Here is a 27,693-nt window from a genome sequence, read left to right on the forward strand (position 1 = left end):
ACGCCAGAAGGGTGGCTGAGTGTCACAAGTGGTGAAGCAGGCTACTTTCCTTTCACCACTGGTCTGGTGTTGGGCCACTCCTATCCCCACCTGTGTCTCACCCTGGTTTCCGGTTCTGCATCCCAGTGGAGCTCTTGCCTCCAAGTCAAGACAATGATAAAACTTGAGGGCTGTTCAACAAGTGGACAGTGATGAAAGACCAGATCCTTCCTGGGAGTCCACGGTTGGGGGAGATCAACGACTAATGGATCCATTCTCATTAATAGGGCTACTGCTCTCTCCCCCCCCTTCCCCCTGCCTCCGCCCCCCCCCCCCACACTCCAGTTCAAGCTGTTGTTTCTCAGTCTAGTTGTGTAGGACACAGCTCCCTGGCTCATACTGGTATTAGGAGCTTTGCCCTCTCACCCCGGCTGAGGCAGGCGGTCTCCAGTTGTCGGTCGGCCACTCACAGCAGCTCACGGCAGCTCTCGCCGGCTGCCGGCTGCTCACACTGGCTGCTGGCCACTCACACTGGCCACTAGCCACTCATGGCATCACACAGTAGCCCACAGCAGCACACAGCAGCCCGCGGCAGCTCACACCAACCTCTGGCTGCTCACAGCAGCCCAGCTCCAGGGAGAGCCGTTGTTCACAATCTTAGCTGTAGAGCTCGCAGCTCACTGGCCCATGTGGGAATTGAACCAGCGACCTTCTGCATTAGGGGCACGGTGCTCCAACCGCCTGAACCACCATGCCGGCCCCTGCTCTCTTTTTAACATTAAAGGAAACATTGTGTGCTACCATGTGCTATGCATTATCTAAGTTAGACTCTAGAACAATAACTGTGATAGAGGTACCATTATTATCCCCATTGTACAGATAAGGAAACAGAGGCTCTGTGGAGATAAATTTGCACCCAGGTCAATATAACTCCATGGTGCTTGTCGTCACTGTACTGTGAGGAGAGCTGGTTGTCCTGCGTCACCACAGTCATCTCTCTCCCTCAACAGCTGGAGACCCATGGCCCACCATCTGTGTAAGATTTGTACCCTCTCCTTCAACTTTACTTTAGATGGCTGTTGCCTGCAACCACCTGACTGTTCCCCTGGGTCCCATTCACCCAAGAGTAGGTGGAATGAGGCCCTTGGAATCAAAGGGAGAGTTGTTAAAAAGACTTGGAGGCTCTGGGCTGGCGTGATAGCCCCAGGGCCAGTCAAGGTGGGGCTGGCAGGGATCCTGGGGGCCTGGGATGGGAAGCTGACCAGGAGCAAGCAGAGATGGAAGAGGAGTATCCAAGGGAGAGTGCCTCAGCCAAAGCCTGTACACGAGAGTTAAACACTCTGTAGTTCCCCCTGGAAGGCCCAATTCCTAAGTGAAGTGCTCACATTGGGTAGAGTAACCAGGCTGTACCCTGGGGTCCCCTTGCTTCCAAGTCACGATCTGACCCTGCATTCCCTGGGTCACTATGTTCAGTCTGTTTTACCTATTTAATATCTCTTGAAACGTCCCTCCTTTCCATCCCATATGCCTCTACTTTAAATCAAGCCCCCAGTACTTTTTCCCTAGGACCATTGCAATGGCCTCATAAGGGTATCCCTTGCTATCTCGCCTCCCCCCTCAGAGTGAAGTTTCCACCTTGTTACTCTCACTGGCATCCTGGTTCCAATGGCTTTTCTCCAGTTAAAGTCCAAATTCCTTGGATTGGTACACAAGTTCTTTCATGACCCGGACTCATACAGATTCATTTCTCAACTGTTCAGCAACTTTTGCTCTAGCTGGTTTGTATCCATGAATTTCGTTCCCTGAGCAAAACATGCTGCTTCATCCCATTCACCACCAGCTACCATTCTTCCTCTTGCTCATTACACTCCAGGGAGTAGACACTCTCCTTCCATGCAGCAAGCTTGCCTTCACCACAGGGGATTCACGCCACCCTTGTCTTCCTGGAATGCCATTTCCTCAGCTCTGTGAGTGGCTGTTCCTTTCTCTTCAGTCAGAGCTTGTCCTAATTTTATCAACTCAGAGTGACTTCTCCGACCACTCTAAGTTCTTGTCTGCTCCCAAGCCTTTGCTCAGATAGCTCTTCTATAAACCTGCCTGCCAGGCAACTTCCACCCACTTCTCAAGGCTTTCCACCAAAACCTGCTCCGTCTCAGCCCAGCAGACAGACCCTCGGGCACCTCCAATGTAGCTCTGTCTGCTAAGGTTCGTCTGTTGCCCCAAGTTCTGTTGCCCGATGAGACTCTGAGCTCCCCGAGACTGTCTTCTTGGTTTCTGAATCCCCAGGGACTAGCACAGTGCCTGAAATAGAGTGGGCACACAGAAAATGCTTGTGGAGAGAGGGAGTCTGGACAGAGACCCCCACCCGGCACTGGGAAGTCTTCTTTCAGCAGTTTCTTTTTTTTTCCCCCAGTGGTTTCTTTACCTTCCTCCCTCTAAGGTAGGTTCAGCTGGATGTGCTTTGGTGCCCACCAATCACTTTCTGTGGGGCCTATTTTAATTTGGATAGAATTCCTTTTGAGAAGAAGCCATGAAGTCTGAATTACACTAAAGACAAATGGTTCATAACGGCGATAAGTTAGCCAAATAAGCCACTCCCTTCAGAGACACAGCGTGGAGAGCAGCTTCCAGGAGGCTAGAGGTCTAAACTGCGCCTCCCAGGGTATCACTCACACCCTTTACCAGGGGTGGGTTTTAGTTTTTTTTTTTTTTTAAACAAAAGCATCATTGCAGTTCTACTCAGAAATGAATGAAATGTTATGAAATGTCAACGGCGTGTGTCTGGGGGCTCCACGTCACCCGGAGAACATTACGCGTGCATTTCCTGCATGCAGTGGATGCAGTGGTCCCATTCCTTAAGAACCAGGCCCCAGGGATGTTTGCAAAGCCATGTTACAGTTGCTTTCTATGTATGCAGGTCTCCTCAGCCCTCAGAATTGCCACATGCATAAGATAATTTTATGAACTCACAGCTCTAAGGTTCTCTGTTCATATCCATTTTCTGCGTGTTCATTCATTTTGCCATCTGCGAGAACTCACTAGTACACAAACGGCAGCAGGTGCCAAAGGTTTAAAAAAATTATGGGAGAGAAAACTTGAAATTGATCAAATCCTAGCTGTCATTTATTTTCCCCTTCCTGTAAATTGAAAAAATGGCAGTCATTACGTCATTTCAGGAGAGGAAATGCTGGTTGCTCTTTGTGGTACTGTGGTCTTCTGGAGGAGAGTTTGACACTTGTAGACCCAGACGGCTCCACTTATCAGTATGTAACTAGAGGATGGGTTCTGGGGCTCCATAACCCCTTAAAATCATATGCAAACTTGATGTATATCTATGTGACCACGTGCATTTTTTTTCTGGGGAGAGAGTTCATAGCTTTCACCTTATTTTTAATCCAAGCAAATGATCTAAACAAGATGAAGAATCAATGTTTTACAGGAAGAAAAGATAGGAAGTGTATGTCTTAGCTTATTTAATTTTCACAACAACCCTGAAAACTAAATATCATCATCTCCACCTCATAGACAGGAAATAGAGGCTCTGAGCAGTAAGTTCAATATCTGCTTAGATACCTGACACCCATGCTCAACTTAGACTCATGAACTGTTAGTGTTGGGATTTCACCAAAGAAATCCTCTGTTCAGTTCCCGCCCCCTCTTCTTTTATAGAGGAGGAAACGTAGGCCCAGAGAAATGAATTACATTGTCCAAAGTTATACGGTCTGTTTACAGCAGAAATGGGCTAGAAATAGTCTTTTTACTCTCTGTCCAAAGCCTTTGCCTACCTATTGCTTTGTTCTTGCAAAGCCAGTGAGTGGAGGTTAAATTGAATTGGTAAGAAACTCTCCTCCTCTCACCTGTCCTCGGGCTGGGTGGTTCCCACTGACCTGTTTCATGGTCCCCATGGACCTCCTGTCCCCAAACACACTCAACCTGTTAACCTTAGGAATAGACAAATGCACGTGCAAAATGATTCCACGTGCCAGGAATCTCAAATGAGTGGGGAGAAAGCCATGAGCTAAATAGACCAACGCTTGGCTTGGGAAATACCTTCCTAGACACTTGCAGAGCAGAGGAGGGAGCTTGAGGACTTTAGCCATGATACAGCCCTCAGTGTGGTAACCAGGCCCCTCATCCTTGGGCACCTGCCTATCTCTCAGTGGTCATTTTGGACACTTTCCCCTTTCACTGCTATGTTCGGGTCCCCTGGACCCACGTGCAGTCCCCTGAACTGTGCTTTCTCCAGCACCCACCCTCCTAGCTTTGCATATGCTGCTCTCTCACTCTCCTTTCACTGCAAAACTCCGATTCATCTTTCCCAGTCATCTGTTTACTTGTCAGCATCCCCTGCTTGGATGATAAATTCCTTGAGGGAAAGTGCCTGGCACATAATAGGCAGGTGATCAATACGAGTTGAATGATGGTGAATCTCTGCTCTTCACGGCTTTCTCCTTCCTCCGTTGCCCTGCTCCCTTCCCAACTAGGCCAGGAAGTTGGTTTTGTGCAGCTTAGGGTCTGCCTAGCGACGTGTGGATCAGGGCTGGCCACCGCCCTCCCCTCCTCCCACCGTGAAAGCAAATTCCTTGGCCTCTTGAGCTTCCCTTCTTTGTAACAGAGGGGCACATTCACTGGCGTTTTCTGAAAGTCCTTACCTCTGCTCTGAGTTTAGTTCTCAACACTGAATAGAAATCTCTGAGCATATGGAGGAAGAGGTCCCCGGCCTCTTCTTGGGCCTTGAGCTGAGCTTTACCCTGAGGGAAGCGCGACCCACCCATTTTACCCCTGTGAGCAGGGCCTGCCTCTGACTACTTCCTTCCCAGCTCACCAGGCACCTTTCTCCAGACACCCTCTGGACCCCTTCTCACATGGCATCTCTATGGTTAAGACTCTTACAAAATCAGCCACAAGTTGGAAAGAGGAAAATAAAAGAACTCCAGTCTCTCTCTGCCAAAACAACAAAGCAATGGCATGTAAGCAGCCAGCTCTGTCCTGGGACGGCTACTCATAGAGGTGGTCACGCCTTTGGCTCCTTAGCTGCAGCAGACTCCAATAATTCTGTTTCTGAGGTCATGTGCCATTATTTCATTGGTTAATTGACTTATTGATCTCACCCTTTGAGGTCACTGATAATTCAACCTTGTGGTATGGGCTTGCGATCGTTCTAGACTGCTGGCCTTCATGCCATTATTTGGGTCACTCTCAGAAACATGACACATCCCCACGTCTTCTCTGTCTACAGATCTCTCCAGGTCTTCATGAAGGAAATGTTACACATGTGGCTACTTGTTTGAAATGATGATAATAAAACACTCCCCCCCAACCCCGCCCCCGCTCCCAGGAATGTCGGCAGACAACAAGGTCTTTGGCTAACAGCCAGTCAATAGTAATCAGTAGCTGGCTATCGATTAGCTCTCTGGAATTTGCTGCCTTGTTTTCTTTAAACAGGTTACGTTTGTAGACCTGCTCGGAGACGAACAAAGCTGGGATCCCCAGCTCAGAAGAGGCACATACATACGTGAGGCAAGAAGCAATTAAAACCCGTTAGAATATTCTTTGCTCCATCCCAAATCGATGTGAAGTTTTTGTTGTTGTTGTCTTTGAAAAAGGAAGTCAGAAATCCAGTGGAGCCATTCAAATTGCAACTTAATCTATAGATTTTTAAAAACGTCTGAAATTGTGAAAGTGGAATAAGACAGAAGCATCCATTAGTCTCCAAACTCACTAAACAGACATTTCGTTGGGTTCCTGTCCCTGATGGGAGCACTGATGGGACCCTGATGGGACACTCCGTCCTCTTCTGCCTGTGACAGGCGAGCCACCAGCGGGATGTTTTCCAGCCTGAAGCAGTGTGGAGTTAGTTCGTCTCAGGAAAGGGGCTTCCATACCCCGGCAGTCTGGAGCAATGATTGCGCTCAGGCCTTCTTGCTTTAAGTGGGTTTACAAATGGAACTGTGACCTTGGGAGCCTGGGGGTGTAGCTTTGGTTGCCACTAACTTACGGGGTGACCCGAGGCAAGTCCCTTCCCTTCCCTATTGGGGCTGCTTTTTTGGAAAAGGGGGACTGTAGGTTATACAGTCCAAAGGGCCTGTGGTAGGCGGAATAATGCCCCCCAAAGATGTCCACCTCCTAACCCTGGAGCCTGTGACTATGCTACTTCTCACGGCAAAAGAGATTTTGAAGACGTGATTAACTGAACCTTGAGATGGGAAAGTTATCCTGGATTACCGCGGGGTCCTGGAAAAATGGAAGAGGAGAGCAGGAGAGGATCTAAGTTAGAGGGAGCTGTAACTACGGGAGAAGGTCATTGTTGTGTGATGTGAGAAGGACTCAATCCATCATCGCTGGCTTTGAAGAAGGAGGAAGAGGCCGGGAGCCAAGGATTGTTGGTAGCCTGTCGAAGCTGGAATGGTGAGGAAACGGGGATTCCTGAGAGAATAAGGTGTGGGCTGTGTACTCCTGGTGTGAGGCGCTTTTCAACTGGTCACATTGGGTAAATATCTTTTCCTTGTGCTAGCAGGTTGGGCAGGGGAGAGAGAGAGAGGGAGGGAGAGAGAGAGAGAGGGAGGGAGGGAGGGAGGGAGGGGGAAAGAGAGAGAGGGAGGGAGGGAGGGAGGGGGAGAGAGAGAGAGAGGGAGGGAGGGAGGGAGGGAGGGAGGGAGGGAGGGAGGGAGAGAGAGAGAGAGAGGGAGGGAGGGGGAGAGAGACAGAGAGAGACAGAGAGAGAGGGAGGGAGGGGGAGAGAGAGAGAGAGAGAGAGGGAGGGAGGGAGGGAGGGAGAGAGAGAGAGAGAGAGAGAGAATTGGACGGCAGTGCAGGGACTGGAACCCTGAGCCCCACTCTAGCCACTGCTTTTGTGCATCTGTGTATGAGCAGAAGGTGCAGACCACATCAGACCTCTCTTCAAGGCTTTGGGGGAGACTTTGAGTTGGAGTGGTGGGGGGACGTAGGGGGAGTAAATGTTAGGCTACAGGAACTGAGCCTATGGAGTTAACAGGATGCAGTGAGGAAAAGGATTCTGCCTGAACAGGAAGGTCTCTTTTGCCACAGGGGGGCTTGAAAGAGCAGGCCCCCTCCCCACCAAAGGCACCCCCCAACCTCCTTTCCCATGTGAACATGCTCTCAGGAGTCATGGGGAGCAAGGCAGAATGCAAATGTGACCTGTGCAGGGACAAGCAGGTCTGTTTCCTGTAGGTGAGGAGGTGGGGTGCAGAGAGCATACGGAAAAGTTGGTATGTCAGAGTGGGTCCCCCTGGGGCCTGTGTCCAGCCCAAGTTCACTGATGGGGTCAGGGTCGGGAGGAGACAGGACAGAAGGCAGAAGAGCAGAGGGACGGGAAGGCGTCCTTTATGGTTTTCAGGTCTGGGCAGCGTTCTCTGCCTCCCCTCTCTTCATGCTACATGTTTATGGTCTAGGGCAGTGTCATTCAGACTGTGGGCTGGGACCTATTAATGGGTCACGAAGTCACTTCCAAGGTTGCGATCAATCATTTTTACAGATTTCGACTAGAATACACCTTTCGCCAAGTTAAGTATTGTTGCATAAAACTTGATCTCTATAATCTGTGGTTTTTGACTGGTCAGGCCTGGCCCTCTCCTAAGCCCTCAAGGAAAGAGATCTGAGTGTGGGGGAAAGGCAGAAACCACTCAGCCACTTCCACAAGACCAGCTTTTAATATGACCATGATTGGAAGCACAAATAAATAAACGCCAGAGAAAATGGAACAACCAAACCAAAGCAAACCTCAGAACATCAAAACCCAAAATCAGAAAACAAAACGGATCTCGGACAGACAGACGATGAAAGCCCCCCCCCCCACCAGGAAACAGACTCAGACTGTACAAGCCGTGTCACAGGGAGAGCAGAAGGACACGGGTGCCCTGGATGAGTACTGGAGTCACCCAGGCCATCGTGCCTCCATCACAGGCGCTGGGACGCGAGGGGGTTGGCCTGCTCACCCTGTGGGCCAGCTCGGGGGGACAGGGGTTTGTGGACAGGTTAAGAACCTTCACAAACGATACAAGGATCGGACGTAATCGACAGTTCTGTGGTTTCCCTCTTGATAGTGCAGTTGTGATTCCAGTGTGGCCTCATGGTGACTCTGGGGCTGGAACCTGGTCCCCCTGCATGGCTGCAGGGTGGTGGCTGGAAACTGCACGGAGGCGTGTCATGTATAGAGACAGACGTGGAGGTGGTGCCATGAGAAGTCTGAGCATGCAGGTGATTTATACATCTGGCAGTGAGATGTGATGGCAGGTTGGTCCTCGGACAGTTCCAGAGTGGGACGCATTTGTCCTAAGAGAGATGCACGGCAGGGCCCGAGGACACGTCCTGTCAGACGTGGCGATAGCGAGGTTTTGGCAGATTGTTTGCTATGTGTGCATAGGGGGCTCTTGCTTCTTTCCGTCATCAGGGGCCATCCCGTCTGAGCCTGCTGTCCCCTGTCCTGGGTCTTGGGCCTCAAGGTGTGTTTGTGGGGTGGTGGTCCGAGGGCTGTCAGCAGGCAATCTCCTCCAAGGTCCCCAGGGCTGTCTGCATGGGCACATTCACAGTGTGGCTGATGGTTTCAGAATGGTTTGGCATTGTGTCACAAGTGCTCTGGAGGGAAGGGGAAGGCGTTTATATTTATTTAGCAAAAACTCATCACGATGCTACAGGCAGGCCTGGGGACGGTTCTCCCCACATGTGGGTCCTCCTGGGGCACTGCTTCTCCTGCACTGGTTTGCCATCTGAAGGCATGAGGACGAAAAGGCCCCTCTGCCTCCAGAATTCTCACCATTGCTCACCTAGTAGGTGCCCACTGCGGTGGGCACAGGGTTCCCTGGTGATGAGGTTCAGTAGCTGGTTTGATCTTCTCTCCTAGAGGTCCCCTGATGTGGCGCCTGAAGCTACGTCTGAGTGGTGTGTAGCTTTGGGGCTGGATGGTCCCCAGCCTCAGGGGCCTCCTTTGGGGCCTACCTGGGGTGAGCGGGTGCAGCCCGTGGCTAATCCTGGGGCAGGGGGTGGCAACTGCTGAGGCCAAGCTGCGAGGGCTGAGGGCCCCGATAGCCAGAACCAGAGCTGGGCCCTAGGGAACAGTTGTCCTGGGGCCCTGAGCAGGGTACGGTGGAGACGGCTGTGAATCTTCAGGGAGATTCCCAGGCTGCTCTGGGCTACAGCGGGTGGGAGTCTGAGCGGCCCGGGAGCAGAGAGACTGGCCAGGAGGCTGTGCCAAGCATCTGGGGGAGGTCTGATGAGGACAGTGCTGGGCAGAGGGGGAGGGGACAGACGGGAGGCTGGGACTCAGACATTTGAAGGCAGGAAGAAAGGGGGGGGTGAGGGAGCAAATCCACACTTGCTGAGCACTTACTATAAACTAGGCAACGCTGACTGCTTTACAGGCTGCTCTCACTTCATCCAAATGACACCCCAGGTCCCTGCGATGAGGCAGAAGCTCAGGGAGGTAAGGAAGTGAGTAACATGTCCCCAGAGACACAACTAAGAAGCAGGGACCTGGGATCCAGCCAGGTCAGCTCAGTTCAGAGCCTGGGCCCCTTTCACACTGCCCCTCCGAAACAGAAGCTGTCTGCTGTTCGAACAGAGGCTGCAGGGCCTGAGAGAATCAATGGGAGATGTTTAGCCCAGGAGATGGGTAGAGAAATAGTGTCTGAAACAGAGATGGAACCAGTGATACCTGTACCAGACAGCTGAGCCTGGAGCCCAGGAAGGGACTGAGTTTGGGAAGGAGAACAGACAGCCATGAGAGGGGCTGCCTGTCTGGCTCTAGGCAAGTGAGGTAGAGGAGGACAGTGGTCAGGGCGTCTTTTGTGCCCAGCTCATATCACCAGCTGTGTGACCTTGGCCTCTGGGCTCCAACAGCCTCAAATAAAAAGGGACATAAAAATAGCCCTTTCTCTAGGGTGACCGTAAGGCTGAAATGCCATGGCACTCTTAAGGCACGCAGGCCAGGGCCTGACACGTAGCAGGCATACAGCAATCAGTAGTTATTCTGGGTATATTGCAGTTACCAGCTTCACAGGGCCCCACACCCCATGTCCCCTTCAAATGGAGTAGAGTACCAGGGACGTCCTAGCTTGCATTTTGCCACCCTGGGGAATAAGGGAGCAGACTTGCACAGAGCCTCTCTGGTTCTTTCAAGGCCATAAAATGAGGGGAGTAGCCCTGTGGCCCAGAGGAAGCGGGACCGGAGAGGCAGGACCTACCCTCGGAAGCACCTCTTGGTACCCACAGCATCCATGACTTACTGTCAGGCTCTGGGATGAGTCTCAGAGAGAGAGAGAGACTCGGGGCTCAGTCGCAGTGCCCTCGGGTTTGGGAGCTGACAGGGTTTCGTAAGCCATGGGAAGGTGTGAGGGGAGGTACACTGCTCTGCCCCTGGTCCCAATACCTGGTTGCATGTGGCCTGTACAAGTCAGAGTTGCAAATCAACCCACAGCCCACGAGATGCTCTTACCACGTTCTCATCGTGGCTCCCTTCATCCTCTTCTTTGCCAAGCAGGTCTAATAGCTTCTCTTTGATCAGCTGGAAGCAAAGCAGGAAGGGGTTTGTCAGGCTGGGAGATTGGTACGAAGGTAAAGAGACCTCCCTCCACTCGGCTCAGCTCGGGAACCACAGAGGCAGTGGCTGCCTGGGCGGTGGCTGGAGAAACCATGGCAGGAGCTCTGCCTGGCAGCCAGCTCGAGGAGCCTCTGCCCGGTCTTTGGGCAGAAATGGGATTTGGGTGCAGGTGCTAGAGTTTGGAAGAGGTCACAGGAGGGCCCTATCTCGCAGTGTAAACTGCCTTTGCCTGTGGATGGAGAATGTGGGTACATGTACGTGCTGGCACGGCTCCCCTCCCCGTCTGTGCTCACAGCGGCCTGGGAGCCAGCCCTTTGCTGATGTTAGGCCTGGGGAACAAGATTACTAATCACTTTTTAGGCCTGGCAGCTCCACAGTTCATAAGATCAGGGCACATTTCACTTCATGACATTCTATTCTTAGCAATAAATGGTGGTTATTAAATATGTTATGTGGTGTGATTCAATGTCCATAATTTTGTACAGCTTTTCACAAAAATTAAGCAGTAAAGCAGAATAACATCTGGCCATGGGATGTGGGTTGGGTTTGGGGAACAAGGTCACTGCTGAGAGGAAGGGTGTGAGATCGAGGGGACCCAGCCCTCACAATGATTCCCAATGAGCAACCTTTGGTTCTTGCCAGCCTCTCTGAGAAGCAGCCGCTGCTGTGCAGGCTGTTTGCTGGACCCAGACTCAGGTGGTCCTAGGGCCTGGACATGCCTTAGGCATTCTGGAGCCCCTACAGCCAGCTGGGTTTGGGAGATGCCGGTAGGAAGGATGACGGGCACCAGGAGCTCTCAATGCTGGAAGTCGCTGTCTGTTGTTTGAAAAGCTTTCAGAAGCTTTGTTCCAACTGCCTCTTCGGGGAGACATGTTAGCAGCCAGAAGCGGCTGGTGTACCCTTGCTCTCCTCAGGACGGATGAGGCTTGCCAGGAAATGCCTCTTACTTCATCCTGCCTGGACCATGAACGCACCACTCAGGTGATGGGCCACCCAGAGGGCAGGTGCGTGCGTGCGTGTGTGCGTGCGTGTGTGCGTGCGTGTGTGAGTGTGGGGTACGTGTGTGTGATGTGAGTGTGGGCATGTGGTATGAATGTGTGGGTGCAGACACACCCAGGTATGAGGCCACGACCTCTGGCCGTGCCGTGGGAGGGGCTCAGAGCTGGCCTCAGCTCAGTCTCGTCTCCTCCTCATCCCTTCCCCTCCCTCCCTGAGAGGGTAGACAGCCCACTGCTCTTCCCTGTCCCTGAAAACAGGACTGTGGCTCTCACCTCCCTTACGTTCACCCCTCCCCCATGCCTAGGACTCGGTGATAGACAGTATCTATGGTCAGGGAGGAGAAAGCAGACTCTGCAGGAGAGAGGCCATCCTCTCCCCTGACCTTTGGTTCTGGACATTGAAGCAGGATGAGGGCACGCACATATGGTCCATTTCCCACGAGCAATCCCAAATCTTACCTCATAAATATAATCAAAGAGCTCTAGTATTGTGAGGATACTAGCACCAATAAACAATCCCATCTGGCCACCAATATCACCTGGAGAGAGAGAGAAAAGACCAAAGGTTTGGCTTTACTCACAGCGCTTCCAGGAAGGAGTGAATAGATTAGAAACTTAGAAACCAGACCTTCTGAACCGGTTCCCCTCCACGGGGAGCCTGGGCTTGTAACTGGAAGGCCAGGCCTTTGACAAGTCCCTCCTTCAATGCAAAGCTCTGAGAGCTGATGTTTTGCAGCACCCAGTGGGGATGGGAACTAACCTAACTGCTTATTGGAGGAGCCTAGTATACACCTCATAGGCTCATAGGCTTGCCAATTACATTCAGAACCACACTGATTGGGCCCTGCATTGGCTCTGGGCTGGAAATAGAGATGTGTGTGGTCTTTGCCCCGGGCAAGGGCAATCTATCATGGGACATATGTATCAGGTGCCCTGGGTGGGGGTCTTGGGAACAGCGGCACAAGAAGCTCTCCCAACCCCTGCTTCAATCATGACATGGGGCACCTGTCACCCTTGGGAGGCATTATAGGAAGCATCGCCTTCCCCAAAGGTAAATGTTCTTTGGGTTCTTTCTAGAGCAGGGGGTCTTGTCTTGGGGTGCATGGGGCCCCCATGAGCAACGTTCATCTAGACTGGTCTTTGGCTCCCCCTGCATCAAACTCCTGGAAGACTTGTAATTAGCGTTGATGCCCGGACCTAGCGTATGCTATCAAATCAGAATCTCTGGGGATGGAATCTGGAAGTCAGGAGCTTTAGGTCCCCCAGGGGGTTCTCTGGCCCACCAGAATTTGAGAACCATCCTCCTGTGGGACCTTCAGATGGCTGGAGACCTGAAATTGAATGAAAATGCTATATGTGTGTGCCTGGGCATTTGTACTGGGAGAATTCATATTTGAGAGGCTTTTATCAGAATTGTCAAAGGGTAGTGATCTCCCAAAAGCCCAAGTGCTTTGCTTCACGGCTCTCCAGGGCACTGAGGGTGAAGTGGCCACCAGCTTGCTGTGTGGCTTTGACAAGCCCTGACCCTCTCAGTAGTTTTGCCTTCAAACAACCCTTGGTGGTGGAGCTGGTTGGGAAGAGGGTTGGAGATGAGCTGTGAAGTCCTTTCCTGCTGTGATCTTTAAGACTGGGCTGGGAGAGTGCTGGGAACGGAGTGGGGGGCATTATTGGGGGTGGGCATATAGTCCTACTGGAGATTCCAGGCTGACCTCCTGGTCTGAGAACCTCCTGATGGGAGCCCCTCCTCTCCTGATTATAGCTGCGAGGAGCCCAACAACCACACCTGCAGGTAAACAAGCTAAGATGGCGGGGAGGAGGCTCACCCTTGTGGCGCTTGGTGCTGGGCTCAAAATGGATCCCCTCATTCCTCTCCTCCCCCAGTGGCCACTCTAATATCCTTAATGGGGGCTAACTGGGGAGTGTGCACTCATGTGTGTGAGTGTCAGGTGTGAGTGTGTTGTTTGTATGTGCACACAGTACAACTGAGCGTGGGTACAAGCCAGGGTGCCGTGTGGTCGCATGTGTCTGTGTAGGGACAGGCGGCCCGTCTGGCCATTGATGGCTTCGTGTAGGAGGCTCTCCATGTCTGGGGTAGGTACACTGAGTGTGTCTAAGCGTGCGTGTCTGTGGCTTGGTGGAGGTGGGCACCGTGTGTCTGAGTGTGGGGAACATGAGGGAGCATGTGTAAGTGTGAGTGTGCTTGTGTGCATGGCAGTTGTGTGTCATGAGTGTGTGAGTGTGGAGGCGTGCGGTGGGTGGGCACATACACGTCTCTGTAGCTGAATGGCTTGCATGTAGGTCTGTGAGGTGTGTGTGGCTCAGCACGGTGAGTGTGTGGTCACCACGGTGAGTGAGTGGTCACCACGGTGTGTGTGTGGTCGCCACAGTGTATGTGTGGTCGCCACGGTGAGTGTGTGGTCACCATGGTGTGTGTGTGGTCGCCATGGTGTGTGTGTGGCCGCCACGGTGAGTGTGTGGCCACCACGGTGTGTGTGTGGTCACCACGGTGTGTGTGTGGTCACCACGGTGTGTGTGTGGTCACCACGGTGAGTGTGTGGTCACCACGCAGTGTGCATTGAGGTGAGGGTGAGCCCTGTGGCAGTGAGAGAAGGGCCTGGTGGCTGAGGGCTTGCAAAGTGGCACGGTCTCATCACGGAGGTAGAGATGGCAGCGTGCCTTTCTCAGCAGGCTATTCTGGGTGGGAACAAGACGCTGGGAACTCACTCATCCTCATGTCTGATGCAGAGATGAGCTGGCCCTCTTGACAGATTCAGAGCTCAGGCTTTCCCCGTTCTGTGTGTGTGTGTGTGTGTGTGTGTGTCTGTGAGCCTAGGTGGGAGAATGAAGAGGAGGGGAGGGGAGGGGCCATGTCCCGAGTCTTCTTTGGGAGATAAAGGTGGCAGGCAGGTGAGGGACAAGTACATGGCCTCTGCCTTGGGCCCAGGGCATGAGTCTCTAGTCTCGGTTCCTTTGGCCACAACAGTCTCCAAGGCCTGAGTGATGGCCACTTTAACCCAGCTGGGACCCAGCTGCGGCCCAGCCCCCAGCCTCCTGGGAGAGGTGCAGAAAGGCCCAGATGGTGCCTGGAAACACCAGTTGGGCCTTGGGTCTGCAGTGGCACGGAGACTGTCCAGGTACCAGAAATGGGTATTAATGGACCTTCTGTGTGCTGGGGCTTTATCACATTTAACCATCACAACAAACATATAATGTGGGTTTTATTAGACCCATTTTACAGATGAAGGACGGACCTGAGGGCCATGAGGGGAAACAACTTGCCCAAGTTCTCACAACTGGTCTTGCCTCTATTCTTACAGGTAGAAGGTGTCTGTTTCCCTCACCCCCCCAACCCCTAGGATGCCACTCTCACCTGGTTCGGCTCACAGAGATGACAACAGCTATTTTTCCTTACAGGAACAGGCATCAGATCTTTTCCTGAGAGTGAGCACAAGTTGGGAGGAGAGCCCAAGGGGCAGGTCTTTTAACTGTCCACCCTCAGGTTTTGCATTGCGCTGGGGCAGGGTTGATATTAATGCTCTGTGTCCATTATGTGCAAATGGGGCCAGGGGAGCTGACGGGAACCTGTGTGGGTGGCAGTCAGGTCTGTAGCTATCTGGGGACAAAGGGCCCTTCTTTTGTGTTTGAGAAAGGACTCAGTCCAGCGGGGACACCTAGCCTTCTCCATGCAGCAACAATACTTTCCAAGTGGGGGCTGCCCTGGGGGCCCTCGCTATGTCCACTGCCTGGGAACCACCCAAAGATCAGCCTTCCCTCCATCTGATAGCTCTTTCTTCCCGCCATGGCCCCAAGGCTCTGACTCCAACCTGGGGCAGAAGACCATGGAATCCACGAGGGCAGCTCTGGAAAGGCCCTGAGAGACCTTTAGCTCACCTGCCTCACTGTGTGGATGGGGAAACTGAGGCCTAGATGGTAGTGTGACCTGAGACAAAGAGCTGCCCCACACTGGAGTTCTTCTGGGACAGGGAACAACTAGTGAATACAGAGGCCAGACTCATCAGGAGGCTTCTATCTCTACCTGCCTGCCTGCTGCCTGCCCACCCCTCCCCCCTCCCTCCCATCCCCTAAAGATGTGGAAATTTGTGCAGTAGACACTTTGACTTACCAAGTAAGGCAGCAACTTCATACGCCTTCTTCTGTTCAATCGTCTCGTAATTGAGAGCTTCAAAAAATATATCCAGAACGAGGATGTTCTCTCTGCAGAGGGAATATTTAGCACCATGCACGGTTAGAGCCATCAGGACCCACAGGGATCATCTAATACAGCTTTCTTTCCCATGGACAGATGGAGAAACCGAGGCCCAGGGAAGTGCAACAACTGGTCCAAAGTTCGAGCCGGTGAGTGGCCGAGCTGGGGCTTGAAACCAGGAGTCCCGACTCCCAGCCCAGTGGTCTTCACAGGGCTGGAGGCACCGGCCAGCTGTCCTCCTTTGCCCCTATTTCTCTCCCCCCTCTCTTTGCGTGCTTTCCTGGAGTCCTGCCTGGCCTCCAGGTCCTTAGGTCCCCAAAAGGTCTGCAGGTGAGCTCAGGACTCTCTTGACAAGGCTTGCTCCAGCTGGCCTGCCCTGCCCACTCCTAACAAGGTTCATAGCAAGCTTCTCCTAACGGGAGGCCCTACCCTGTTGCCAGAGCCAGGGAGGGTTATTCGGGAGCAAACCTACATCTGGCTGGGGGCATTTCTGGCAGAAGCACTAGGTTCTCCTCTTGCTCCTTTAGGCAGGTGTGTTAACGAGACACATCTTGGCAGGAGAAGTCGTTACTGCCCGCAGAATGTCTGCTAAGCAGTAGGAGCTGGCACCTCTGACAATTCCCTGTCTCCTTCAGTGGCGCTCACAAGGCCCTCCACGCCCTGGTCCCCAGCCCACTGAGCAGAAGCCATCAGGCTTGTAGATATCAACCCAGGGATGATGGGCTTTGGCGACTATGTCAGCAGGAGGGAGTGGTGGGGCGAGAGGACGCTCCTTTCCCCACACAGGGCTCTCCGAGGCGCCATTCCAAGTGTCACCATCTCCTGCCTTGTTTATGGCAACTGCCTCCTAACAGGCTCCCTTCTGCCCATCTGGCTTCCCATCCATCTTCCAAACTGCTGCCTGAAGGATCTTTCTAAAACTGCCGAACTAATTCAAACGAAATAAAACTTCACTTCAGTTCCTGAGTCACTCAAGCCACATTTAAAATGCTCAGTAGCCACATGTGGCTAGTAGTTACCAGGTCGGCCGTCCTTTCATCGCAGAAAGTCATGTGGAAGAGCAGTGGTCTCAAACGCAAATCTGAGCCTGTCACGCGCTTGCTTGCAGCTCTTCAACTGCTCCCTATTCTCTTAGGATAAAGGCTCCTCCTTTCCCCCCACTCGCTCCCCCGTCCAGTTCAGCTTACAGGACCCCGTGGCTCAGACAAAGCCACCTGGCGCAGCTTCTACTTGCAGGTCTGTTGTCTGTCCTCTCCTGAGTCCCTCTGTCTTTCGTTCTTTTCTCCCATGTCTTTTGTTCATTTATTCATTCTGTTAAAATTCTGTTCTGGGACAGGAGTCGTGCAAGGAAGCAGGGACCAATGAGTGAATACAAAGGCTAGACTCGTCCGCTCGGGTGCTCAACCTTATTTTTTGAGCACCAACACTGTACAAGCCACTCCACAGCAGAGAAGGAAAAAAGAAAGGTTCCTGCCCTCAGGGAACTTTCAATCTAGTGGGGTAGGCAGGTAATAAACAAGGAAACATACATGAACATAGAATTATACGTGGTGGTGAGTGTTGCAAAGGAAACCCTGAGTGCTTTGAGAGAAAAATAATAGCAGGGGGCCTAATTTAGTCTCCGAGGAGATAACATTTAAATGAAGACCTGCCCTAGGAGGGGCCAGTTAGGTGAAGGGCGAGAGGAAAAACATTCCAGGCAGAGGGAACAGAATGTGCAAATCCTGCCTGGAAAACTCCTATACATACTTTAAAACAATCTCTGAAGCTTTCTTTGACGGAATCCCCATGCCAGGGGCAGCCATGCACCTCCCTTATTGCCTGTATCAGCCTTTCTAGAATTCAGTTGCGTATTTGTCTCCCCACAAGACTGTAAGCTCCTTAAAGGCGGGGGCTGTGTCTTAATCCTCCGTCTTCCTATTCTGAGTGTAGAGCACAGAGCTTGGCACACAGCAGGTGCACAGTTAATGTCTGTTGAATGGAACTAACTACTTACCTTTGCCCTCTTACTCAATTGCCCCAAATTTCTTCCTGATCCATATCCCCCTCCCCACCATATGCACTGAGCTTACGAGATATATTTTTCTGATTTGTTGAATTTCTTCTCAAGGTACTTGGCTGACGTCTTGCTGGGGATCTTCACCATGGACAGCTCTTTGTTGTAGCGGGTCAGGTTGCAGGGTGTCCTGCAGAGACAGTAATTACTGTCCTTTTCCGCCAGTAGACCTGGAGGGGAGAGGGAGGTCCGGCTTAGTGGGGTGTGTGGACAGGACTTCTGGGCCCCGGGTAGTCGGGTTCAGCAGCAGAGAAGTGAGCTGGGAGGTGGTGCCTTCCCAGGTTGGGGAGGGGTGGGAGCTGCAGTAAGAAGGGGAGCTGGGCTTTGGCTCTAGGTTGAGGGGGTGAGCTCTTATAAAAAAGTGCCCACTCTTTCTAGGTTACTCTTGGTCCTGTTTTCCTTCTGCTTCTTTTCCTGTTATGTCACCCTTTAAAAATTGTTGTGAAGGCACCGCTTTTGGAGAATGGGCTCCAAGGGAGTCCTGGCCTCTTCAGCTTCCCAGGGCCTTCTTTTCTGTTCCTAGCCTCAGTGTTCTCATCCATAAAGTGGGCCCCCTATCAAAAGCAAATGTGGGAGATCATTTTATCTAAAACATCTGGGGCTCCCTCATAGCCAGCGCCCATCTCCTCTGCCCACTGGGTTAGGATGCAGGCAGATTCACAAGTCCTTTGCCTAGAGGCAACCTCCCCACATGCAGAACGCTTCTTTCCCTCTCCTCTCCTCTTCCATTTAGGACCGGGCGGTTGAAGATGTCGTTTCCCTCCCTCCCTCTTTCCTCTAACCATCTCAGTGTTTCTGGCTACCCATAGGTTTTGTCAATTCTTCACTTCGCGGAGAGACTGAGTCTTTGCCCACCTTGGCAGTCGTCCCCTCTCCTCTCAGCCAGCCCCCCGACCCCCCACCAGTCCTCCTGGAAGCATCTGGGCTTGTGAGTCCAGAGCTGCCCCCACTGAGCTCCAGCAAGTGCAGCTGCTGAATGAACTTGAGTCCATAGGATTTAAAAATTCTCTCTGCTTGTCTTGATTAGAAACCATTTCCCAGGACTGGAGAGAGGCAGGCAAGTGGAGTGGATCTAGCTTTGGGGTTGTCACTTACATGCGCCATCTTCCTCACAGGAAGTTTTACAGGCAGGGTTGGGGTGGGTAATCAGCCAGGTTATTCCAACCAGCAAACACCCAGCAGGCCAGAGTGGGAGGAGGAAGGGCAGAGCTCGGGGTCTTCCATGGCCCGTGTGGAATGTGGACCAGCCTCACCTCTCTCCCGTCCCCCACCCGCAAGCTCACCAGAGCATGCAGAGACAGGGCATTAGTGGAGTGACCTTGGCCTCCCGATGTGAACCGTCAGAGTGTGGGCCAAGCTCCTTTGGTGCCCATTGTCCATTCTCTCTTGTCTCTGTCCCTTCCTGTGCATTCCTCCGTGCCCTCCATTCCTCCTGAAATTTACTTTTTCTCTCTACTCCTGTCTCTTTCCCAGGGCCCTTCCCAGCCCTCATGCACTTGCATCAATTCCCTCCCCCACCCTTCTCTCCCTCTCCCTCTCCTGCTCCTACAACCATGTCATCCTCTCCAGACTCTTTCCCCTCACCCTTTTCTGTTCCCCCTTCCACCTGGTTCCTGTCCCACACCCAGAAGGTTTCCATTTCAGCCCCCCTCATCCCATCATTCCATTTGTCCCCCAGTACTGACCTAGGGCAGGCTCTGCACACTCCTTGTGCTGCTCAGGGGTACAGAAAGGTGCATCCCCTACAAAGAAGAAACACAGGGAGCGGTACTCAGGCAGCAACACCTCCCCTTCTGGGGCTGGGGGAAGGGAGTGCATCTCATCTCTGAGGAGGGGAAGCAGTCTGCCAGCGAACATCAGAAGGGAACCCTTGATCAGGGCAGCAGGGAAACAGTGTACCCAGAAGTTTGGGTTCTGATCTGCTCTGTGACCTTGGGCAGGCAATAATGGGAGCAGGAGTGTCCTGGCTAACTTCTCCCAGTTTGCTGTGCAGGTCCAGCCAGCTCAGGTGGGTAATAGGTAAGAAAGCTTTGATGGCTGAAAGCGGGGAGGTGGTGGTAAACACCTACTAGGTCCTGGGCGTGTACCATCGTCCTTAATCCGCATGGAATCCCACTGAAGTAGGAAAGCCTGGGTATGTTTTACCCACGAGAGACTTGAGGCCTAAGTATCCTGCCTTCTCAGGACACCAGAGTGGCAGTGACGGAGGTGGGCTTTGAACTCGCGTCTGTCTCATCCTGAGTTTGGGGCTCTTTCTACCATACTGCACGGCTGTAGGCAAGAAGGGCTGCTTTCTAAGTCCCTCTTTGCTAGGCCCTTAATTCCACATTAGTCATTGAGATGCCAGGAACTGTCATGGGTAGAATGACTAAAATCTATACTGCTCGTGTGGGGCTGAGTTTCACTGGGGGGACATCTCACTGGCTGGTAACTTTCACTATTGCTGGGTTGTCCTTTCTCTTGCATCTCTTTGCAGGAATCCAGGACTCGTTTTTCTTTTCCCGAGGACTAAAGTCCACCACAATGTCCTTTCCTTACCTTTTCCCCAAACACTTTTTTTCAAGAGCTGAGGAACTGTTATGCTTCCTCCTTTTGAATAATAATAATTTCACTGGTATGTTTCCCTTTTTGCATTGTCTTCTAGGCACCTCAGAGGCAGTTTTGAAGATCAGTAATGCTCATCTTAGACTACTAAATAAATGATGGGTTACTCATGAAACAATTCAGAATGTAGATAGGAGGACGTTCATTTCAGCAATGGTTGTCACGGAAAACAACTGGTAAGGAACTAAATGTCCCATATAAGGATTTAGTTAAATATAATTAAAGTGGGTCACAAACATAACATAGTAGCCATTACACATGATAGCAAAGTTCCTGGCACATAATATGTCTTCAGTGAACAGGACTTTCGGTTGCCTCTCTCCATGTACGCACACAACCACCACTCATGTTGGCAGTTTACAAAGCATTTTTTATTTCTTAGCCTAATTTTGTCCTCATAACCACGAATGTTTGTGTTTTAAAGATCATGAAGGGGAGAACAGAGAAGTTTAGAAACTTGAGCCAGGAAATACCGCAGGTGGGTGGGTGGAGGAACCTGAATTGGAAGCCCAGGCCCCCAAATTCCTGCCCTAATCAGCGCCCACACCACGTTCTGCCTCTGACATGCCCACTGCTTCTAATGAGATGACCACCTGCCCTGTCAGTCTGATAAGAGAAATATCAGCACACACGTTTACTTGTTGATGGGTGGACTTTTGCCTCCTTTGAGAGTGCTGGACATTTGGATGTAAGAAGGGAAACATCTGGATGAAAGCAATAAACATCTGGAAACCACTGAATGTTTGCATGTGTTCTACACCAGGATGTAAGGATTGTAAGCATCCAGCTATCTGGACACTAAACTCTAGGAGGTAAGAGCAGCAAACAATTAGCCGACATATTGAGCATTGGGAGGAATGTTCTCCATCCATCTGGACGCTTCTGGACACCTGGATGCTGCCTTGATTGCTAGAGTGGATGTTTCTATCTGCTCTCTAAATGTTTGGGCACAAATAACACTCTTCCCAGAACAACATGCTTTTGGATCCTAGTGGAGTGGGTGAAGTGTTTTCCATTAGGGAGAGAAATGCACAGCAGCGGTCCCCAGTGGGGCCCGGAGGTCACCCTCCCTCTAGCACTGACCTGGCATGTGGACCATGCGGCAGTTGCAGTTCTCCACGATGTAGCGGGTCTCACAGTCAATCCTACAGGCGGTGATACTGTAAACAGGAAAGAAGTCGAGTCCCATCTCTGAGGATCGGCACTCGCCCCATGGCGGGGGCAGGTAGGTGAGCTGCAAGACAGGAAGGAGGGGGTAGCAGTCAGCCCTGGAGGTTCAGCCTCCACAGACTCAGTGCTCATTCACTCACTTATTCAACCAACAAACAATTATTGAGCATCTACTACGTGATCATCTAAACTCCACTGACTTAACAGACCTTCAACATCTCTGACACTAGTTATCTTTCATCACCTTCCCAGAAATGCTGATCTTCTCAGAGTCTCTTCCCACTTCCACACTTTGCCATCTCCCATCTCTTGGAATGACCCAGTTAAATTCTACCTTCTTGGCTTGGGACACTAGTACCCCAGACCTGGAGGACGACACCTGGAGAAGGGTCCAGGATGAAATGGCTGTAGGCATAACCTAAGGTGTGGTTTCTGACCCGTGGCCCTGACTAGAGCAACTCCAGGACGATGCTGTGGATGGACTCCTTTGGGGAACATGTCACTCTTGTTCTCAGAGGTCCAATGACCATAAAATCTTCTAAACCTATGTACTTGCCTGCCGGGGATAGAGAGGGGGAAGGATGAGGGAGCTAATGGTTGTTGAGCACTTACGCTGTGTTAAGCCCCAGCCAAGTCCTTTACACCTATCTTTTTTTTTTTTCAATTGAAGAACAAAAGATACAACAAAATGCACACATTTTCAGTACACAGTTCAACAAATTCTGAAGAATGTATATACCTATGTAACCACCACTTCAATCAAGATACAGGACATTTTTAATCACCATAGAGAGTTCCTTCATATCCTTTTCCAATCAGCCCCCCCACCTACCCAGGCAATCGCTGTTACGGATTCTATCACCACAGGTGGCTTTGCCTCTTCTCAAATTTCATATAAGTGAAAACTTATACTATGTGCTCTTTTGTGTTTGGCTTCTTTTGCTCAACACAATGTCTATAAAACAAAGTAAACTTCAAGACAATGATACTGCATGAGATAAAGAGGGTTATTTCACAATGATAACAGGATTAATTCATCAAGAGCCTATAATAATTCTAAATATATAGTGCTTAATGATAAGCTTCAAAAACACACAAAGCAAAAATTGACAAGGAGAAATAGACACATCCATAATTAGAGATTTCAATACTCCTCTCTCAATAACTGATGAATAAGTAGACAAAAAGTCAGTAAAGATATAGATTTGAGCAACACTATGAAACAACTTGACCTAATTGCCTTTTATAAAACACTACACCAACAATTACAGAATACACATACTTTTCAAGTGCACATGGGGCACTTACCAAGATACATCATATGCTGGACTATAAAATAAATCTCAATAAGTCTTAAGGAAATGAAACCATAGGGAGTATGTTTTATGACCAAAACATAATTAAATTAGAAATCAATAATAATAAGTAAAAAGAGATAACACAAGTTACCAATATCAGAAATGAAAGAGTACATCACTACCAATCCTACAGCCATTTAAAAAATAATGAGACAACTTTATGCTAATAAATTAAAAACTTAAATGAAATGGACAAATTCCTTGAAAATATAAACATAATAAAACTAACATAAGGAAGAAATAGAAAAGTATAAATCTTATGCTTACTATTTATGTTTCCCCACTCTCATACTCTTTTTTTATCCATCCTTTTACTTTTAATCTGTCAGAATATTTGTACATATAAGGTAATCTCTTGTAAATAACCTAACTGAATGTTGCGATTTTATCCTGACAATATTCGAGAGTTTAATCCACTTACATTTAATGTAATTCTTAATATGGTTGAATTGAAGTCCACTAACTTGCTTTGTTTCTTATTTGTCCACACTGTTACTTCTTCCTTTGTCATCTCTTTCCTGACTCATCTTTTGGGTTAACTGAGTATTGTTTTGCTAGTTCATTCCATCTCCTCTATTGGCCTTTGCTCTATACCTCTTTGTATATTATTATTATTATTACTATTATTAATTGTTACTCTAGGATTTACAGCATGCATCCCTAACTAATCACAGCCTATTTTGAATCAATATTCTACCATTTCACATATAATTCTATTTACATCCCTTCCTGTTCATCATTCTTTCCTGTATTGAATTTCCACTGGATATCAGCTCCCTTTAGGCTAAAGAAATTTCTTGTACTATGGGCATATATTTTACATGTGGTACACCTGTGGAAATTATTCTGTTTTCATTTATCTATAAAATGTCTTAGTTTTGTCTTTATTTTTGAAATAGATTTTGACTATTATAGAATTCCAGGTTGTTAAGTGTTTTCTTTTAGCATTTCAAAGATGTTCCACTGTCTTATGGTCTCCATTGTTTCTGATGAGGAAACAATCATAATCTTTGCATTGCTCCCTTCTATATATGCCTTTTATCCTTTGACTGCTTTTAAGGTTTTCTTTTTTCTTTGGTTTCCAGGATTTTAACTATGCCGTACCTAGATGTGGTTTTCTTTGTATTTATCTTGGTTGGGGATTGCCGAGGCTCCTGTATCTGTGGAATGAGGCTTTTGAATAAATTTGGAAAAAAATTGACCATTATTTCTTCACTTACGTTTCTTCCCCATCCTTCTTCTCTCCTCTCTTTCTGGGATTATAGGCATGTTGGACTGCTTAGTACTGTTTTACAACTCATCGGGGCTCTGTTCACTTCTCTCTGTCTTTTTTCTCTTTGTGTCTTATTTGAATAATTTCCATTAAATTGTCTTCAAGTTTGGTGTTCATTTGTTGTTTTCTATACAATCTTCTGATAATCCCATCCTTGTAGTTTTTAAATTTCAGATAATTGTATTTTTCAGTTCCAGTCGGCTTTTTAGAAAAGTTTCCATATCGTGCCTAAAAGTCTATCATTATTTACATCTCTTTTTTCAGTTATTTAACATGCTTATCATTGTTATTTTAAAGTTGTCGTTTTCTAATTCCAACACAGTTATAGATGGATCTGTTTCTACTGATTGCTTAGGTTTTTCTTTTCTCATTTCCCCTCTTTTTTCACATGTGCAGTAGTTTTTGATTGTCTAACGGAGGACATCGTCACTTTTTATTGTACGCGGACATGTGGATAACTCTTTACAGTGACCCGGGATCAGTTACCTTCCACTGAATGGTGTTGAGTTTTGTTCCAGCAGGCAGTTAAATTAATGATGAATCACTTTGATTTTGTGAAGGTGCTGTTTAGCCTTTGTATAAGAATGACTATAGTTTAGTTTTTCCCTTAGTCTTGGGGTGTGATCTAAAATCCTAAGGAATGACACTTCTGGAATTTCAATGGAAAGCCCAGGTGCTTATCAAGTCTCTCTAACTTGGTGGGACTTGAATTATAAAGCCTGTCTAGACACCCTTGCATTGGAAGCTGCTGAGAAAACTGCTGGGCTCTTTCAACTGCTGTCCTGTGTTACTTGGAGTGTCTTCATATGAAGTTCAAGGTTCATGCCATGATTTTAGGGAAGTTTATACACAATTTGGGTCTCCACCTCTGTGGGTCCCTCCTTTCTACGATATCTTTTCCCAGTTTTCAGCCTTTCTGGAAACCTGAACTCTGACTTGTGACTTTTTAACTCACTGCAGCTTTCTGCTTGAGCTCTATCTCCAGTATTCCCTGAGAACTTGATGTGCCCTTAAGGGAGAGGTCAGAAAAAAGGAAATGTGTATTTCACCCAGTGAGGGTCCCTTATCCTCCAGGGCTCTATACCCTCCAGATTCTAACTGCTTTGACACTACTCTCAAGGGTCATCAATTAGTAGTTTCAAAATATTTTGTGCAGAGTCTATAATTGCTATCTCCACGAGGATTAGTCTGAGAGAAGCTGCTCCACCGTTACTGAGAACCAAATCTCTATACTTACTTTATTTAACATTCACAGGACTCCTTTGAGGGAGATGTTCCTATTCTCATTTTATTAATGAGGAACCTGAGTATTAGAAAGGTTAAGTAGCCTGTTCAAGATTTCACACGTTGTCAGTGGCAGAGCCAGCAAACAGTCCTGGGAATCTCTGATTCCAACCTTGTGCCTGTCGCACTATATTACATTGTCTCTATAGGAAATTGGTGGGGGGGGGGGGGAAGAGAGAGAGAGAGAGAGACACACACACACACACACCAGGAAAGACTTTTAGGAGCGTTTCTCTTTTGTTTTTACCTAACAGCTCCTTTCTTCTTCCTTGTTCACGCAGGTTTGCTTTACTATCTCACCTTTCTTTGGAGTTCATAAACTGACCAGGTGTTCACAAATTTCCTATATGACCTTGGATGTCACTGCTCTCCTCTGGACCTTAGTTCCCCATCTGAAAATAAGGAGGATTTGGGGGTAGGGCTAATATTCTATAGTTAGAATGGATTGGGTCCCCTACGTTGTTCAATATTAGATCTATAAACAGAGTGGATTTGGGAAGGACTAATCATGACTTTTGGCAAGGCTGCGGGTCTAAAATGATGTGTATTAACTTTGGGGGGTACTCATTTCTTTTCCTCCTGCTATAACAGTTTCCCACAGTGGGTGGACGAAGAATGTAGCTGGTGAAGCTCTGGTGATGAGCCAAGGTCTGTTCAGGGGTTGATCATGTTCCGTTTTCCTGCAGAGGTCGTGATTCGGATAACACGGCTACCCTGCTGTGGCTTGTTCATCATTTGTGCCATCAGCTGTTCTGAAGTCTTGCACTCCGCAGCAGCGGGAAAACCACAGCATGTACAGCATCCGTTCTTCCTTACCGATGAGTGTCTGAAAGTGGGTTGGAGTATTTGTTTATCCTGGGCAAGCAATGCCTTAGGGGGACCCTGAAGCACTGTCTTCAAATATCTGAAGGATTGTTTCAGGGAAGAAGAATTAGATTTGTTTCCGGGCATCCCAAGGAAAGGACAGAAACAAGAGCAGTTGTGATAAGGGAAACGGAGACGGCGATAGCGCTTACTGACTCTGCCGGCACTGTGGGAGGCACGCTACGTGCAGTCCCTTATGTAATCCTAAAGAAGGAAACATTCTGCTCAACTTTCGAACCTACTGTATGACTCAATAATAAACTGTCTTGGGAGTAGGTTCCCCATCACGCGGGGTGTTCAAGCAGAAGGTACCCCACTACCTGGATGGAATGGGAAGAGGAAGATTCAAGCACTGGGTGTGCAGTGGATGAGATGACTTCTAAAGTCTCTTAAGACTCTTTGTTTAATTATAGACGCTAAATCTATTATTTTGATTTAAGAATTAGAGGCAGTAGAATGAGCCAGACAGAACCTTGGATCTCTCTCTTTCATGGGCTAGCTGTGGGACTGTGGGTAAGCTACACAGCCTCCGTCCTCTCGCCCCAGGACTTAGTCTCCTCGTCTGATTAAATGAGACAAGTGCCCAGCAGCTCACCAAGGCTTAGGTCCCATCCCCTTCCCCTAAAAAACTCTTTTATGTTTTTCGCCCCTTTTCGTTCATTTAACAAATAGCCCAGCTCCACCTCTGCTCTCCTTACAATTTGGTTCTATAGACCCGCAAATCTCTGCCCTTTTGGGGTCAAGTTACTTTGAGTTGGGTTTATTCTGAGGACTTCTGCCCGTTCAGACAGCCAAGTGAAGACGACACCAGGAGCTGGCTCTGGGGGTCTGGGGCTGGGAGACAGATCAGGAATGGAGACGTGAACATGGAAGGCCCAGGTGTAGGAAGCTGTGGGGTGGGTGAGCCAGCTCAGGGAGAGAGGAGAGATGCCCCCGCCTGAACCTTGAAGAGTTCCTGCCTTTCCCTGACAACTTGTCTTCCCTTACCAGGTTTTCATTCATCCGTGGAACTGGTAGCTTTGGATAATTGCTTAAATTTATGAACTGAGCAAAGAACTCGGAACTTTTGCGACTGAATACTCTGGTGCTTGCCTTTTATTGCTCCACTGTGTTGACGATTCTCTGTACAGTCGTTTTTATTTTATAGTGAGAAGCTTGTGTTTGCTTCCTCCCTGCCCTTGGCCACCCTGTGCTGTTGTTCCTCAATCACGGGCCGTCCCAGCCTCTCCCAGACCACGGATCCCCAGGCAGGCCAGCAGGTGGCGCTGCAGTTAACGTAGCTGCCCAAGACGTGTCTGTCGTCTGAGCTGCCCCAAGGGAGCGGGCTAGTCTCCTAGGCCCTTGC

The 27,693-nt window shown here is 49.5% G+C and overlaps 1 protein-coding gene across 5 annotated transcripts in view; it reads right to left on the reverse strand.

Moving 5' to 3' along the window:
* Positions 1–7,630: 7,630 nt before the first annotated feature.
* The window catches only part of ASIC2 (acid sensing ion channel subunit 2), a 965,493-nt gene continuing 945,430 nt past the window's right edge, over positions 7,631–27,693 (reverse strand). For 2 of the 5 annotated variants that reach the window (XM_019732608.3, XM_019732609.3), the window contains exons 4-10: positions 21,483–21,633; positions 19,481–19,537; positions 17,812–17,965; positions 15,656–15,747; positions 11,992–12,071; positions 10,430–10,498; positions 7,631–8,574 (exon numbers count right to left, since the gene is read on the reverse strand). In XM_019732608.3, the coding sequence (XP_019588167.1) occupies positions 8,473–8,574; positions 10,430–10,498; positions 11,992–12,071; positions 15,656–15,747; positions 17,812–17,965; positions 19,481–19,537; positions 21,483–21,633 (705 nt within the window). In that variant the 3' untranslated portion in view covers positions 7,631–8,472. Of the gene's footprint in view, positions 8,575–9,325; positions 9,393–10,429; positions 10,499–11,991; positions 12,072–15,655; positions 15,748–17,811; positions 17,966–19,480; positions 19,538–21,482; positions 21,634–27,693 lie in introns of all 5 variants that reach the window. The other 3 variants (XM_074319708.2, XM_074319707.2, XM_074319706.2) reach the window with 3 other exon arrangements.

Source organism: Rhinolophus sinicus, chromosome 12 (assembly GCF_057876585.1).
Source record: "Rhinolophus sinicus isolate RSI-liver-muscle chromosome 12, RSI-T2T, whole genome shotgun sequence".
In the NCBI taxonomy this organism is placed as follows: domain Eukaryota; kingdom Metazoa; phylum Chordata; class Mammalia; order Chiroptera; family Rhinolophidae; genus Rhinolophus; species Rhinolophus sinicus.